We start from the raw sequence: 15,415 nt of genomic DNA, 5'->3' as shown, positions 1-15,415 counted from the left end.
TCAGGCCATCAGGTTTAATGCTGTGTGACATTAAACTTAATCTTGATTCTTAAGGTCATCACAATGAGGCTTACCCTAGTACATAATCCATAAAATCATTTTAATTAAAACCTTAATTCCTACCACCTGACTTTCAATTCTCTGCTTACAGAATCTGTTACTCTCCAAATCCCTTCTGCTTCTACCCTCTAGGAAACTTTTGGAAATATATTATGTTTGAAGAATAGAGGAAAAGGTTTGAGGTCTTACCTTAGATTCGGAGCTGAGAACAACCTGAGTTACAGGTTGATATGAAATGATAGATATTAAAGCCATATCTATCTACAAAGGCTGATTCTAGTTTTTTGGGGGTATTTTATAGACATAACATTTTGTATTACATAACAAAGAGGCCCTTTATGTATACCCATGTTTCAGAGGATGCCAGTCCTCAGGTACTTTCTCACCATTTTTTGAGATAGAATCTCTCAGTGGCCTGTAACTGGACCAAGTAAGCTAGCACAGTTGTCCAGTGAGTTCCAGGGATCCACTTATCTCCACTTTCCAAGATTTGGGTTTACATGTGGGACCACCAGGCCTGGCCCCTTTTTCAAAAAAATACAAGTTCTCAGGATCTAAATCAAGTTCTTGTACTTACAAGGCAAGTAATTCAATAATTCAATTTGTCTCTCCTCCCTCCTCTCCTCATTATTATTATTATTATTATTATTTTAAAAAGACAGGGTCTTACTTTGTAGCTAAAGTGCTATGTAGACCACACTGGTTTTGAACTCACAGAGACATACCTGCCTCTGCTTCTCAAGTGCTGAGATTAAAGGTGTGTACCACCACATCCAGCTTCTCAACTTTTTTCACAATTGATTATAAACAATCATATTTTTTATAATTGATTATAAATACCAATCTGAAATGTAAATTATATGTATGTCAGTGTTGTTAGCAGTTACCAACTTCCAATTTTATCTTAACTTTCTCTGAGCACTTAACTGTAGGCTATATGCTTTTTTTTGTTCACTTTTTTTTTCTTTTCTAAGTCACAATGTAAAATGTTGCCATGGTTACCCATTCTTTTTTACAATATTGCTGACTCTACTTGGGAGGAGGTCAATGGAAGAGGCATTAGGTAGCACTGGTGAAGGATGTCATCTAGAAGAAAACGTCTTGAGCTGTCTGTGTTCCCTGTGGTTTCTCTAGAAATCACATTTGCCCAGGGAAAGTAAATCAGAGCATTTCTTTTTACTTTCAAAAGAAATTGAATTACCTTAGTTATTTTAGGGGGGAAATAATTTAAAACTTTATTATCCCAACAAAATTTGTTAGTGTTGAAAATTTAAAACCAAATCAATACATTAAAGGGAATATTTTATGTCAATGGGTTAAAATAATAGAACTTTCATATTTTGATGCTAAATTATTGATGAATACCATTATAATATTCATTTTATATATAATTGGGCTTAAAATTTATTTGGGGGCTGTGTTTACACTTCTGTCTTTGATTAGTTTTGTTCAGCTGTGTTTTAAATTTTAGTTTTGTATATGTGTGTGGGGGGGGTGTTTTTTTTGTTTTGTTTTGTTTTGTTGAACACATACGGGGCCTTATGCATACTAAACAAGAGCTTTACCACTAAGTCATACCACCAGCCCACTTGGTCATTACTTCTTTTTAAAATTTTTTTCTTTTAAAAGTTTGATTTATTTTATATGTGTTAGTGTTTTGCTTGTATGGATGTGTGTGCATCCTGTACATGTCTGATGCCCACGGAGGCAGAGATGGTGTTAGATCCCTTGGAACTGGGGTTAAGATGATTTCGAGCCTCTGTAAATGCTGGGAACTGAACTTGGGTCCTTTGCAAGAGCAACAGTGCATGTAACTGCTGAGCCATCTCTCCAATCCCATTGTTAGTTTCTCCTAAGTAGTCCCTATTTAAATCTGTTATGTTGCATGTAGAGGGGATGGTAAGTTCTTAGTGTATTGGGGATGTTTGGAAGTATTTTCTTTGTGTTTTATGCTCTAAACTCAGCTGAATAGACATAATTTAAGAGTAAAAAACTAATAAAGATATCTGATACAAAATAAAATTTTCAGCTTTGTTACATACTTAATGTGTTTCAGTTAGGCCTTTTTATGTAAGATAATTAACAAATGTATTTAAGAAATCTTGACCTTGGTTAGAAGTTGGTATGTTAATTCTCTCCCCCCTCTCTTTCTCTGTCACTCACATTCTGGTTTGCTTTTGTTGTATATGTGAAAAATCATCTTCTAGTATGGAGTAGAAAGTTTTATTACCTAGTGTTTTTAGAAAAAAATCTAACGGAGTGTTAACTCTGTCTAATCTGTAATTGGCTCCCCTATTCTTTTTGTTTGCAATATGTGGAGCTACTTTTGCCTTCATAGACTTTCAGCTTTCTGTTTTGTAAGCAAGTTTTTTTTTCTTTTATTTCCTCATCATAGTTTTTCATTGTGAAAGTACCTAATTCTTAATGTGAGACATAATCAATATTCTAAACCTTTAAAACTTATCTAGAGTTGCATATTCAATCAAAACTATTATCTGTGCTGTACTTTGCCACTGGCAAATGACTCAGGACCATGGATTTCAACAGTCAGGTTTAAGTATTGCTGGTCTATTTTTCAGGCCAGAGATCCTCAACAGGAGCCTATGGAAGAGACAGAAAATTTGAAGAAACAACATGATTTATTAAAAAGGATGTTACAACAGCAGGAGCAGCTTCGAGCTCTGCAGGGACGACAAGCTGCTCTTCTAGCTTTGCAGCATAAAGCGGAGCAAGCTATAGCAGTGATGGATGACTCTGGTATGCCACCATCTCAGAATATTACTTTTATAAGAAGGGCTCATTCGATATCTGTATTACAAAGTGAATGCTGCTGTTATATAATCAGATCTCCGTTGTTGACTAGTGTAGCAACCTGCAAGCAAGGCTTACTCTGTCCTGTGCTTTTCTCTGGTTATACAGAAAAGGTTGCAGGAACAACTCCTGGCTATCATACTGTACCGTGCAGACAGACAGCTCGCTCTCCTATTCATCAGGGAGTACCTTTAAGAGGTAAAAGAGATAGGCCTGTATGTTTGTTAACCTCAGTGATAGGGCTCTTGATGCTTTTGTTTCCAGTTTGGGGGGTTACTGTTTGTTCCTTTGTTTTATCTCACTCAGCTAAGATTGTTGTTCTTTGTTTGTTTTCAGGGAAAGTTTAAAAAAATCTTAAGTGAGCTGGGCATGGTAGCATAATACCTGTAATCCTAGCACTCAGAAGGCTGAGGCTGGAGAATCAAGAATTTTTAGGGTCTAGGGAGATGGCTCAGTTGGAAAATGCATGTTCCATAAGCATAAGGACCTCAGTTTAGATCCTCAGTAACCACATATAAGCCAAGTGCAGTGGTACCCATCTTTGACCTCTGCACTGGAAGAGAGAGAAACAGGAAGACCCCTGGGGTTCAGTAGTCTAGCCAGTTGATGAGCTTTGGCTTCAGTGAGTTATCTTGTCTCAAAAAATAATATGGAGTGTGACTAAGGAAGATAGCTCACATCAACCTCTGATGTACACCTGTGTGTACACAGACCCCCCTCCCCCAATACTTCATAGTGGGACTCTGACTCATAAAATAAGTGGAGGGGCTACAGGTTTGCATGCTTAAGTTTGCCCTGGGGTCAGTCCTTAGTAATTGGAGAATATAAAAACAGACAAAAAGAAGTCGAGTAAGGTAGAAAATTAATAGAGCATCTTTAGTATTCAGTATTAGTAGTTCTGTTATTTTTGTTATATCCATTTTTATATGTGAGTTTTTACGGCTGCTGTTATACTTTACTCAGTTTTTGTGAGACTCAGAAATGTTGTTTTTCCCCCCTCTTTCCCTCAGAGGTGTCATTTAAGTGACCATTGAATTACTTAATAGGAATTTAATTTTGTAGTTTGTATTATTGTCTTCAAACCTGTCTTGTTTTCTTTAGGATAAAAGCAAAATTGTTTCTTATTAAAACTCAGTAAGACTCAAGTTTCTTTTTAGCTTTATTTTTAATTGACAAATAACAATTGTATATATTTTGGGGCACAAAGTGATAGATACAATAACCTCTTCCATGGCTTAGTTGTTTTCACATCTATTCTCATAGTTTATCTTTGAGCACTATAATTGTGCCATTTTAATTTGCTATTTTGGTGACATAAGTTTAATAAGTGTTACTTACAGAAATGTGAGTGCACAGGTAAGGGGTTATCTGCATGATTATGGCCAACTAACCATAGTCTCGCTCTTGCCCATTAGCTGCCTGCAAACCTCGTAGAGCAATGGGGCTCCCAAAGTTCCCAATCTCATTTCTGTAATCTTGAGTGGTTGAATTTGCATCATCTCATTTGATCATCAGAATTGTAGGCTACTATGTAAGGCTTTATAGAGAAGGAGGTCAAACACAGTTTGTGGCTTGGCTAGGCTACATACAGAATTTTAGTAGAAAATCAATTGAATTTTAGGTTAAAATATACAAATGATTTCTTTTACAAAAATGTAGTATCAGGAATTACAATAAAAGACCATAGGAGATTGAATTTGAACTTTTTATACTTCTTCAACAAGATTTTTGGCATAATAATCTTAAAATAATTCTGCTACTGTGTTTATGAAGTTTTACTGAAGAAAACTGATGAAACCAAGGGTTAGCATTCCTCATCTGTTCAGAAACACATCAGCCTTGGGGAAGAGTGTTTTTCTTTCTCTTTTAGCAAGTTGTTCGTTAGTTATCTGGATTGTAATTTTGGTGTTTTCCACAGAAAGTTTAGGCTAGAAAAGGGTTCCTCTCAGTTCTCAAATGCTAGGGATTTGTTTTGTTTTGTTTCCAGCAGAAAATGATGGTATTTTCTTAAAAAAAAAAGAAAAGAAAAGAAAGAAAGAAAGAAAGAAAAGAAAAGAAAAGAAAAGAAAAGAAAAAAGGCTGTTTGTAACTTGTGGCTTCTTTTAAAATTGGAAAGCTAAAAGTGAGAATCATGATAGGGTACTGGGTGGTAGACAATAAGTATTGTCTTCAGAAACATACTTTAGGATGAGGGATTTTTGTTGTTGTTGTTTTTAATGAAGATGATAAAACCCATGCTCTTTTAGTGTAATTGACATGGTTTTGTGGAGCACTGCCATTCTTATTTACATGTTGCTGATTTTTGCCCTTTAATGGCAGAAATGGGTAGACAAGAACTGTATTTCATTAAGAGATCCATGCTAATTTTCAGTCTGTACTTTGTAGAAAAACTTGCCCATTTCTGTAATATAGTTTTAGTTTTCCTGGAAGAGGTGGAGTTAGAGACCAGTCAGAGTCAGCTGTGCCTTTTTAGGATACTAATTTGCCCACTGTACCCTCTACCTAAAGCAACTAGTAGAGCCATGCTAGCTTTAACCTAACAAGTCATATTTGTTCATTGGGATTACAATATTAGCCTTCCTTGTGTGCTGAGATTGAAAACATGGATCACGTTCCTAGAGTTTAGCAGTTGTCCCTTTCTTTCTATGTCAGATATAAACTTCTAATGAAATGATTGGCTGATGGAGATGTAAGATAGTTAAAAGTTTCAAAAGTGATCTTCCCCCCTCCAAAATTTATACTTTTGATGCTTCTGTATATCGAATATAATATTTAATTTTGTTTTCAGTTGTTACAGAAACTACTGGAAGCTTATCTGGAGTCAGCATCACATCTGAACTAAATGAAGAACTGAATGATTTAATCCAGCGTTTCCATAATCAGCTTCGTGAGTCTCAGGTAATTGGTTTATATAGTTAGGTTTATAAATCATGTTAATTAACCCAGGGGGTCTCAAACCTTACTAAACATAAATATCACCTGGTTTGATTTTTTTTAAAAATACACAAAGCCCCTCAACCTCCAAAATTATGATTCTTAAGATTTGAGTGAGCCCCATTGCTTATTCTTGACACTTTGAGAAACTCTAGGTTAGAGAAGAATATTAAGATTTATTTTTTATTTGTATGTGTGTATCATATACATACAGAGGCCAGAAGAGGGTGTCAGATCCCCTGGAATTGGAGTTACAGGTAGTTGTAAGCTGCCTAATGTGTGTGCTAGGACAGAACCTGGGTCTTCTTCAAGAGCAGCAGTGCTTTGATCCGATGAGCCATGTCTCCACACCCAGAAAAGCTATTTTTAATGTACTGAGTGTAAGGTTACCTTGTGTAGGCTGTTAGATAAACATTCTTTTTATCTCTTTTAAGTACTAGGTGGTAATTACAACCTTTAATACTTATGTTAGTTATAGTGTTGCATACCTTAATCCCAGCACTGGAAGGTAGAGGCATGCGGATCTCAGTGAATTCAAGACCAGCCTGTGTACATAGTGAGTTCCAGGATAGCCAGAGCTACCTAGAAAGACCCTTGACTCAAGAAAAAACAAAAACAAAAACAAAGAGTTTTAAGTCCATGTCCTTGCATTATTTTTATCTTACTGACAGTTTTAAGAAAGGTTTTTTAGGGAGGGGTAGTATTTTGACTTGATTTGATAGTGACCTCACATTTTCCATCTTTCTGTGCTAGCCTCTTAAAGCACTAGGGTTATAAGCTTTGCCCCCATTATCTGTCACAAACAATTTTAGAATTAATAAGTATTTCAGTTTTATGACTTTGTAAAGATGCTGTGTGAATTTTTAGTGTGAGATTTGGATAAGAGTTGAACCATTGTCTTCATACTGGGAAAGGATGTATGATTGAAGGCGCAGACTCTTGTCTTGCTCACTAAGAAAATGAGTATGGCCAACCATTTTGGGCAGTTACCTAACAAAAATTAGTTAAGTTTTCTAATGAACCTACTTAAGCTCTCAGATACTAACAGGAAATAGGAATAAGATTGTTGATGGAAGCATTGTGTTAATAGCAAAATAAATGTCAGCATATAGTAAAGTGCATCTTTTAGTTGCCTTCATCTTAAATGATCCTTTCCTTTTTGTTTTTTTCTTTTTTAAACCAAGCCTCCCACTGTTCCAGATAACAGAAGACAGGCAGAAAGCCTTTCATTAACTAGAGAGATTTCTCAGAGCAGAAATCCCTCAGTTTCTGAACATTTACCTGATGAAAAAGTCCAGCTTTTTAGCAAAATGAGAGTACTACAGGAAAAGAAGCAGAAAATGGACAAGTTACTTGGAGAACTCCATACTCTTCGAGACCAGCATCTGAACAATTCATCATGTGAGTAAATCAGGTTCAGCAGTGTTATGTAAAGGGGATGTAAGTATATATGCTGGCACAGAGCAGCTGCTTAGTAACGATTTGATAAGTTAATAAATACAGTTCCACAAAAACATTAAAGTTTTGAGAAAGAAACTTGAATATTTGTGAAAAGCTCCTAATAAGCCAATACGTGATAAGAACCAAATAGATGTTAAGTCTATTCATTAAAAAAAAAAAAAAGTTGGGATAATTCAAATCTAGACTCTAGTCTTTATTGTTTTCCTGAAAGTTTTTCTCCCAGTTCCTGCCCCTCAGTAATAGGAGCTCAAGTGGTGGAAATTGAAATCACCTGGGATAACTCCAGCTGGCCATTATTGTTGTAGCACTCCAGTTTTTGTCTGGATAAGAAAGTATAGTGGATAAGAACACCATTTTTAGAATTCTCATTCTTGGGCTAGAAAGATGGCTCAGCAGTTAAAAGCACTTAGCACTTTTTCAGAGAACCTAGGGTTCCAAGAACCCACGTTAGGCAGCTCACAACTGCCCATCACTCCAGTTCCAGAGGAGTCAATGCCATCTGGTTTTTATGGGCACCTGCATGCATGTGATGCACATAAATTCATGCAGGTACATATATACCAAAAAAAAAAAAAAAAAAGAAGTCATTGAAAATAACAGAATCAGATGTTCTCTTTTGTTATTTGTGTGTGTGTGTGTGTTTTGAGAGAAGATTTTACAGTGGCACTCAGGCTTCCTTCAAATTTGGAACATCCCTGACTCAGTCTCCCCAAGGGCTGGGATTATATGCTTGCATTGCCACATCCAGCTTGGAATAGTTGTCCTTTACTCTTCACATATCTCCTGTTTCTCTGCCACTTTCAGAGAAACCTTACCATTTCTGCCCTGAAACACTCATTTTTCCACCTCTTGACCTCAGCTACCTTCTTCTTCCTATAGAGGATAATATCAGTTAGAAGACAGCTAAGGAAAGCAGAATTTGAAAGGTATGCTTATGACTTTGTGTCAGCTTCATATACAAAGAAAGTAATATTTTGCTTATTGACAACTGACTTAAAAGGCTACTCCTTCTAGAAAACAGTGTAAGAGCAATGGTTAAAGGAAGAATGGTTAAAGAATAGCATAAAAAGAGATAATTGGGAACTAGCCATAATAATTGTGGCATTAAAATGAGAAGGAAACAATGATAGTCACATTGAGAAAAAGATAAGTGGAAGTTTTGAAGTAGTAGGAGGTAGAAGAATATAAAGTCTTTATAAATTACCTGCCAAGATTGGCCTTTTGTATTCTATATATCATACATAGTGAGCCCATTTAACTTAATCTGAGACAAGTTTATCCTGTTGGTTTTTTTTTTTTCCTAGTATATAGCACTGTAATTCTTTTCAATTTCTGTCTTATTTTCTCTCTTTCTTCTATTTTAACCCAATGTAAAAGTGCTAGACTGTCTGGAAGAAGTAAAAATATTTCTTCTTGTGTATTTTGATGTGTTTAGTTGTGAACTGTGTTAATAAGTGGTCTGTGTATGTACATAAGCTTTCAGGATTTAAATCTGCAGATTTTAAGATGTTAATGAATTTTATTTTCTATTGTTTGTAGGTATCCAAACAGTCAGTATGTATGCTTCATACCATGTTTACTTTTGGTAATTATATATCTTTTTCTCTCTTTTTTTAGTTGTGCCTTCAACTTCTCTCCAAAGAAGTGAGGATAAGAGAAGTTCAACTGTAGCTCTCTCTGCTCCTGCAGGCTTTGCACCAGTTGTCAATGGAGAGTCCAATAGCCTTATATCATCTGTTCCTTGTCCTGCCACTTCTCTAGTTTCTCAGAATGAGAGTGAAAATGAAGGTCATCTAAATCCAGCTGAAAAACTACAGTAAAATACTTTTTGCAATCATTCTTCATACCTATTAAATAATTAGAATTAAATACTGATTTTTTTAAAATTTGTAACAAACTGAAGTTAATAAGATAAACATTCTTAAGATATATGGTGGAAGGAGAGCGTGTAATATAAATCTTAACTAACTAACTCTGTTAGTAGGCTAACAGAAATAAGTAATTGCATTGGTAGTTTCTGTAAATTGCTATTAATTGATCATTTTTCAAAGAGAGGGTTAGATATAGCAAGAGCTATATGTAAAATGTTTTAAATGTTTTAATAGTCAAACAATAAGGCCCAGGCTCTAGACTCATAGTCCTGAGATGATGATATACAAGACTGTGTCAGTGTGAGCAGAGCACTCAGTGTCTGCTTCTTCAACTGCAAAACAGGGGTTTTGTTTGTTTTGTTTTTATTTGTTTTGAGACAGGATCTCACTATGTAGTGGGCCTTGACTGGCCTGGAACTCACTGTGCAGACCAAATGGCCTTGAACTTTAAGAGATGTGCCTGTCTCTGCCGTGTTGGGATAAAAAGAATGTGCCAACATGTTCAGCTGAAACTGTATTTTTTAAAATCAATAGATGCCAGGAATACTTAACTTGATCAATTTGTGTGTGTGTGTGTGTGTGTGTGTTCCTATGTGCCACCTGCTATTAATCGAAAATAACTTTTTTCTAAAATGGTGTTACTTTTTTTTAATCAGGAAGTTAAATGAAGTTCAAAAGAGACTGAATGAATTGAGAGAATTAGTTCATTATTATGAACAAACATCAGATATGATGACAGATGCTGTAAATGAAAATACAAAAGATGAAGAAACTGAAGAGTCAGAATATGATTCTGAGCATGAAAATTGTGAACCTGTTACTAACATTAGGTGACAACACAAAGTGTCTTTTTCCCAATGTACTCATCTCAACTTAAGCTTGTGTGGGGCTGGGATGGAGGGAAACACAGTGAAGTATTTATTGTTAGCTTCTTAGTTAAGCTTTTCCGTGTACGTTAACTGTTAGTGTAACAATCATGCTTGCCCTATAAAGAAAAAGAAGGAATTATTGACAGCAGTCATTTAGTAAAATTGCTCTTTGTTACTGAATGTGCAAGTAAATTTAAAAAGTATAAAATTTAGCATTTTATTTTCCTATTGCTATACTTTAGGTAGTTTTTGAGTTTTCAGATGCTTTTATGCATAAACTTTGAAGTTTATGGAAAAGTTAATAAAAAGTAGTCTGTTACTAAGAATTTGAGCTTAAATGGTTTAGTTAATGCTGCTCTTAGCTTGAAACTAGTTTATTATAGCTCTAGGTAGATTTTTTTTTTATTTTTCTAAATAACTTGACTTTAATTTCTTTCAGAAATCCACAGGTAGCTTCCACCTGGAATGAAGTGAATAGTAACAGTAATACACAATGTGTTTCTAATAATAGAGATGGAAGATCAGTTAATTCTAACTGTGAAATTAACAACAGATCTGCTGCCAACATCAGAGCTCTAAACATGCCTCCATTAGGTATAACCTTCAATATTTATAGAAATTATTGTGAAGTAGATTATCTTTGCTTTATACTCTTAATGCTTTAAAGTCATTTACTTAAATGATACTTGTTTTTAACAGACTGTCGATACAATAGAGAAGGAGAACAGAGGTTGCGTGTAGCACGAGGTGAAGATGAGGAGGAGGAAGAAGTTGAAGAGGAAGGAGCCAGTGGAGCTTCATTATCTAGTCATAGGAGCAGTCTGGTTGATGAGGCACCAGAAGATGAAGAATTTGAACAGAAAATCAGTAGACTTATGGCTGCAAAAGAGAAACTTAAACAGCTCCAAGATCTTGTTGCTATGGTGCAGGTAAGTTACTTGTTAAAATAATATAGTCATATAAGAGGAATTTTTGTGTGTGTTTGATAATCATGTTGGTATGACTCCTTTCCATTTCTTATATTGAACTGAGGCCCCTTACATACTAAGCAAGCATGTTACCACCGAGAGTTAGATCCCTAGCCCTGTATTTGTGTCTTAGATGTTACTATTAAAAGTTTAGTAACTTGCATGCTATACATCAGATACTGTTTAAGACAGTGGTTTCAACCTGTGGGTCTCGACCCCTTTGGTGTTTTGAATGACCCTTTCACAGGGGTCACAGGTCAGATATTCTGCATTTCATATACTTGCATTATGACTCATAACAATAGCAAAATTATAGTTATGAAGTAGCAATGAAAATAATTGTATGGTTGGGGATCAGCACAACATGAAAAACTGTATTAAAGGCTCACAGCATTAGGAAGGTTGAGAACCACTGCTTTAAGATCACAAAAAAAAGGTCATAGAAAAACTGAAGAATGGGAAGTAAGCTTTTTTTTTTTTAATTATTTCTCATACTTTATTTTTTCCATGTAATGTTTTATGAAAATACTTCGTGGATGGCTTTTCGATTTATTAAATTACGTACCGGTTCTTGCTAATCTCTTCTTCCTGTGGGCACTGGGCTAGGTTAGTCTTTTGATTGATACAAAGACTCCAATAGAATTGCCATCACTTTGTAGTTCTATAATTAATAAGAATCAGTTCTAACTCATTATGACTGTATTAGACTATTATTTCCAAAAGTTAGAATTTCATATGTAATCTTCAGAAAAAAACATGGATTGTAAATATTTCCAAGAAAATGCACAAGCTCAATTTCAACTCTACTAATCATTAACAACAACAACAGTAAAAACAAATCTACTGTTAGTAAGATAAAAACTTTGGTTGTTTTTTGAGTAATCACAACAGACTTTAGATATGATATTCTTTCTTTAAAAGAAAAAAAGAAAAGGTCTCATCCTATCTCAGGCTGTCCAGAAGTTCACTATATATAATCCAAGCTGGTCTTTAACTCTTGAAGATCCTCTTGCTTTTTTAGCCTCTTGAGTACTGGAATTATAAGAATGAGCCACCATGTCCATCTTGATATTTTTTGTATCATAACTATTGGTACTTGTTTAACAAATTAAAGACAAAAGTGAGTGAGTCAATGAGGGAGATTTTTAAATGGATAGTGGGCATGGATTATTTGCAGTAACGTAAAGGTTGCATCTTAAAATTTAATAGTTTCCTGCTCTGTAGTATTTTTTAAGCTTCTTTGTATTTGACACAAAGCTGCTCATTATCTCAATAAGCAAGTTATTTTGTAAAGGTGTCTTAGTTCATAACATTGTAATGAAATGTCTGAGGTTGGGTAATTTTTAAAGAGATAAAAGCTTCTTTAGTGTACAGTTTTGGAGATGTTAAGGGTCCACATTCTGGCTCAGTGTTGTAAGTCCATGTAAGATGACAGCACGTGATAAAAGATGGACATATTAGAGCCTTCAACATATAAAGCATTCAATCCTTAGCACTACGAATACAAATTTTTAATGGGCTCATTTTAGTTTTAGCACTTCAGTTCTTAACATTGAGGGAGTATACATTTCAGTTTTCTGTAAAATTTGTTTATATCCAGTATTGTATTGTTTTATGTTTTATAGCCTAGCAAATTATGTAAAATATAAAGTTGATAATGTCTTTGGATTTCCAAATAGTTTTATATAATTGTGCTGTTTTAGGATGATGATGCAACTCAAGTGGGTGTCTCTGCCAACACATCCAATTTGGGTGATTTCTATGCAGCAGAAGAAGATACCAAGCAAAATTCAAATAATGCAAGAGAAAATTCTAATAAAACACAAAAAGATACTGGAGTAAATGAAAAAACAAGGTATGGTAAGCTTTTGGCTTTCATAACAAAAATTCAGAGCCAGCTACTTAGCTAGGTACTTACTGTGTTGTATTTTGCTTAGTATCATTATTTCATTGAAGTCCACAAATATGTCAATTTAATTATAGAGAGAAATTTTATGAGGCTAAACTACAGCAGCAACAGAGAGAACTAAAACAATTGCAGGAGGAAAGAAAGAAATTGATTGAAATTCAAGAAAAAATTCAAGCTGTGCAAAAGGCTTGCCCTGACCTTCAGGTAATTATAAAATATGTTTCTTTCAGTGTGTTTGAGAAATGTTTAAAACCTAATGTCAGTTTAAAGTAGTGTGTCTTTACTGCTTCAGAGATGACAGGCTATATTTGCTAATTTTGTGATTGCTGAAATGACTGAATTAATAGTGACATGGATTTGAGCTGTTTTTACTTTGAAAGGTAGTACATGGGAATCAAATGATTACTTTTTTGTATTGGGCTAGTTAGCAATTTATGCATGACTTGAAAATTTACAACTATTATCACATTAAGATATTCTAGCTTACATTTAGCAGTTATAGGTCAACATTCCATTTGTCCTCATTCTAGTTAACTTTACACTTTGTTAAAATTTGTTTTTGAAGAAAGATGAGAACATCAAATTATGTTTCTAATACAACTATTTTCTAAGTTTTTACTTTTTCCATTTTTTTCTGATCCTTTTGTCTTTTAGCCTCAATATTTTATATCCAGAAGAGTATGTGCCAAGGTTGGGTTGAGTGTACAATCACTCTCTCCCTCCCCCATATTTAATCCCTAACGTTTTTTGCTGTTCCTGATTGTTACTTCTCATCACCTTTGGCCTGCTATCATCTTTGTTTTCTTCTGTTGTCTTTGGATCATGGTGGTGGTTTTAGTCTCAATAACATTAAATATGCCACTAGAGCTCTAGAGAAGTATAAAATAATTAAATAAATTCAATTATTTTAGTACTTTATAGTAGTATAGTAGTATTTATATATATTCATATATGCATATGTTTTGTTTTCTGTTTATTTAGTTGTCAGCCACTAGTATGGGTAGTGGTCCCACCAAAAAATATATACCAGCTGTTACTTCAACCCCAACTGTTAATGAAAATGAAACCAGCACAAGCAAATCTGTTGTTGAGCCTGAAGATTCTTCAGTAGTAGATAATGAGGTATAGTATAGTCTACTGTGTTGCTCCTGGGTTGAATCCTAACTCCTGAATCTGTAAAATAGTTCTCTGTTTGTTTGTTTGTTTGTTTGTTTGTTTGTTTGAGGAGGGATGGGGAAAGAGGTACACTAGGGATGAGACTTTGTGACCTTTGACCTACTTGATGGGTGATGTATGTGAAGTATATTTTCTCCCTCCCCCAAAACCCCCCTCTCCCCAAATTATACTGGTATTGTTTGAAAATAGTCATATTCTTTATTAGCAAATATGAGGAGCAGTTATAATAAACACTAATCATTTCAGTTAGAAGGGCCTATTCTTTGATATTTTACTTATATTTGATTTTCAGAAAAATATTATAGCTTTTCTCAAATAGTTCATGAAGTATATTGTTTCTTGTTTTCATGAACAGTTGATGACTACCTATTTCTTATCCCTATTTAACCCTTATGAACATCTTTAAAAGATTTTAATTTTAGTATTTTTAATTGTGTGTGGGTTATGGGTGAAGTGTATACAAGTGAGTGTAGGTACCCATGGAGATCAGAGGTGTCATATATCTCTGGGAGCTAGAGGTATGGGCAGTTGTGGGTCACCTGTTATGGGTACTGGGAACTAAACTTGGATCCTATGCAAGAACAGCACACACTCTTGACCACTGAGCGATTTTTCTAGTTCCCTTTATGGATATCTTAGAGTGAAAATGGAAACATTGAAAATAGAATATTGTTGTACTGGCAATATCATTAAGACTTTTATTCTTTAAGGCTTCAGAAAATCCAAATACTTACTTGACTCTGATTTTTAAAATAGTTGTGGTCAGACATGCGAAGACATGAAATGTTAAGGGAAGAGCTTCGACAGAGAAGAAAGCAACTTGAAGCTCTAATGGCTGAACACCAGAGGAGGCAAGGCCTAGCTGAGACTTCTTCTCCAGTGGCCATATCGTTGAGAAGTGATGGATCTGAGAACCTGTGTACTCCTCAGCAGAGTAGAACAGAAAAGTAAGAAAATTATTTAAAACATCTTTTTAAATATAATTTGCCCAGAACTTAAAAACAAGGCAGCCTCATTTTCCTGCACAGCACAGCATAGCACAAGTCAGCTGTTTCACTGAGCAGGTATTTTTCAATATGTAGCTAAATATCACTCAGTCCAGCCATTTTCTGTTTTGCAGCTTTTCTTTCTATTTAGTTACTATGGTATTTGATTAAATGGTGATACAAATCCACCCCCCCCTCCCGCCCCATTAATTTTTTTTATTTTTTTATTTTGGTTTTTCTTAACAGGGTTTCTCTGTGTAGCTCTGGCTGTTCTGGAACTTGCTCTGTAGGCCAGACTATCCTCGAACTCAGAGATCTGCCTGCCTCTGCCTCCCGAGTTGAGTGCTGGGATTAAAAGCATGTACCACCA

General features: G+C 34.9%; 1 protein-coding gene across 19 annotated transcripts in view; it reads left to right on the top strand.

Annotated features, from left to right (window-relative positions):
• Pcm1 (pericentriolar material 1) overlaps positions 1–15,415 on the top strand; it is an 85,471-nt gene that overhangs the window by 18,979 nt on the left and 51,077 nt on the right. For 10 of the 19 annotated variants that reach the window (XM_027391176.2, XM_027391178.2, XM_027391177.2 and 7 more), the window contains 12 exons: positions 2,640–2,817; positions 2,980–3,069; positions 5,660–5,769; positions 6,990–7,206; positions 8,884–9,082; positions 9,794–9,967; positions 10,446–10,600; positions 10,706–10,935; positions 12,678–12,829; positions 12,958–13,087; positions 13,865–14,005; positions 14,816–15,006. In XM_027391176.2, the coding sequence (XP_027246977.1) occupies positions 2,640–2,817; positions 2,980–3,069; positions 5,660–5,769; positions 6,990–7,206; positions 8,884–9,082; positions 9,794–9,967; positions 10,446–10,600; positions 10,706–10,935; positions 12,678–12,829; positions 12,958–13,087; positions 13,865–14,005; positions 14,816–15,006 (1,967 nt within the window). The remainder of the gene's footprint in view (positions 1–2,639; positions 2,818–2,979; positions 3,070–5,659; positions 5,770–6,989; positions 7,207–8,883; positions 9,083–9,793; positions 9,968–10,445; positions 10,601–10,705; positions 10,936–12,677; positions 12,830–12,957; positions 13,088–13,864; positions 14,006–14,815; positions 15,007–15,415) is intronic. The other 9 variants (XM_027391183.2, XM_027391182.2, XM_027391175.2 and 6 more) reach the window with 1 other exon arrangement.

The sequence above is a fragment of the Cricetulus griseus genome (genome assembly GCF_003668045.3).
Source record: "Cricetulus griseus strain 17A/GY chromosome 1 unlocalized genomic scaffold, alternate assembly CriGri-PICRH-1.0 chr1_1, whole genome shotgun sequence".
NCBI lineage: Eukaryota > Metazoa > Chordata > Mammalia > Rodentia > Cricetidae > Cricetulus > Cricetulus griseus.
The sequence above is the reverse complement of the archived record's forward strand: the minus strand, read 5'-3'. Positions and strand labels throughout refer to the sequence as shown.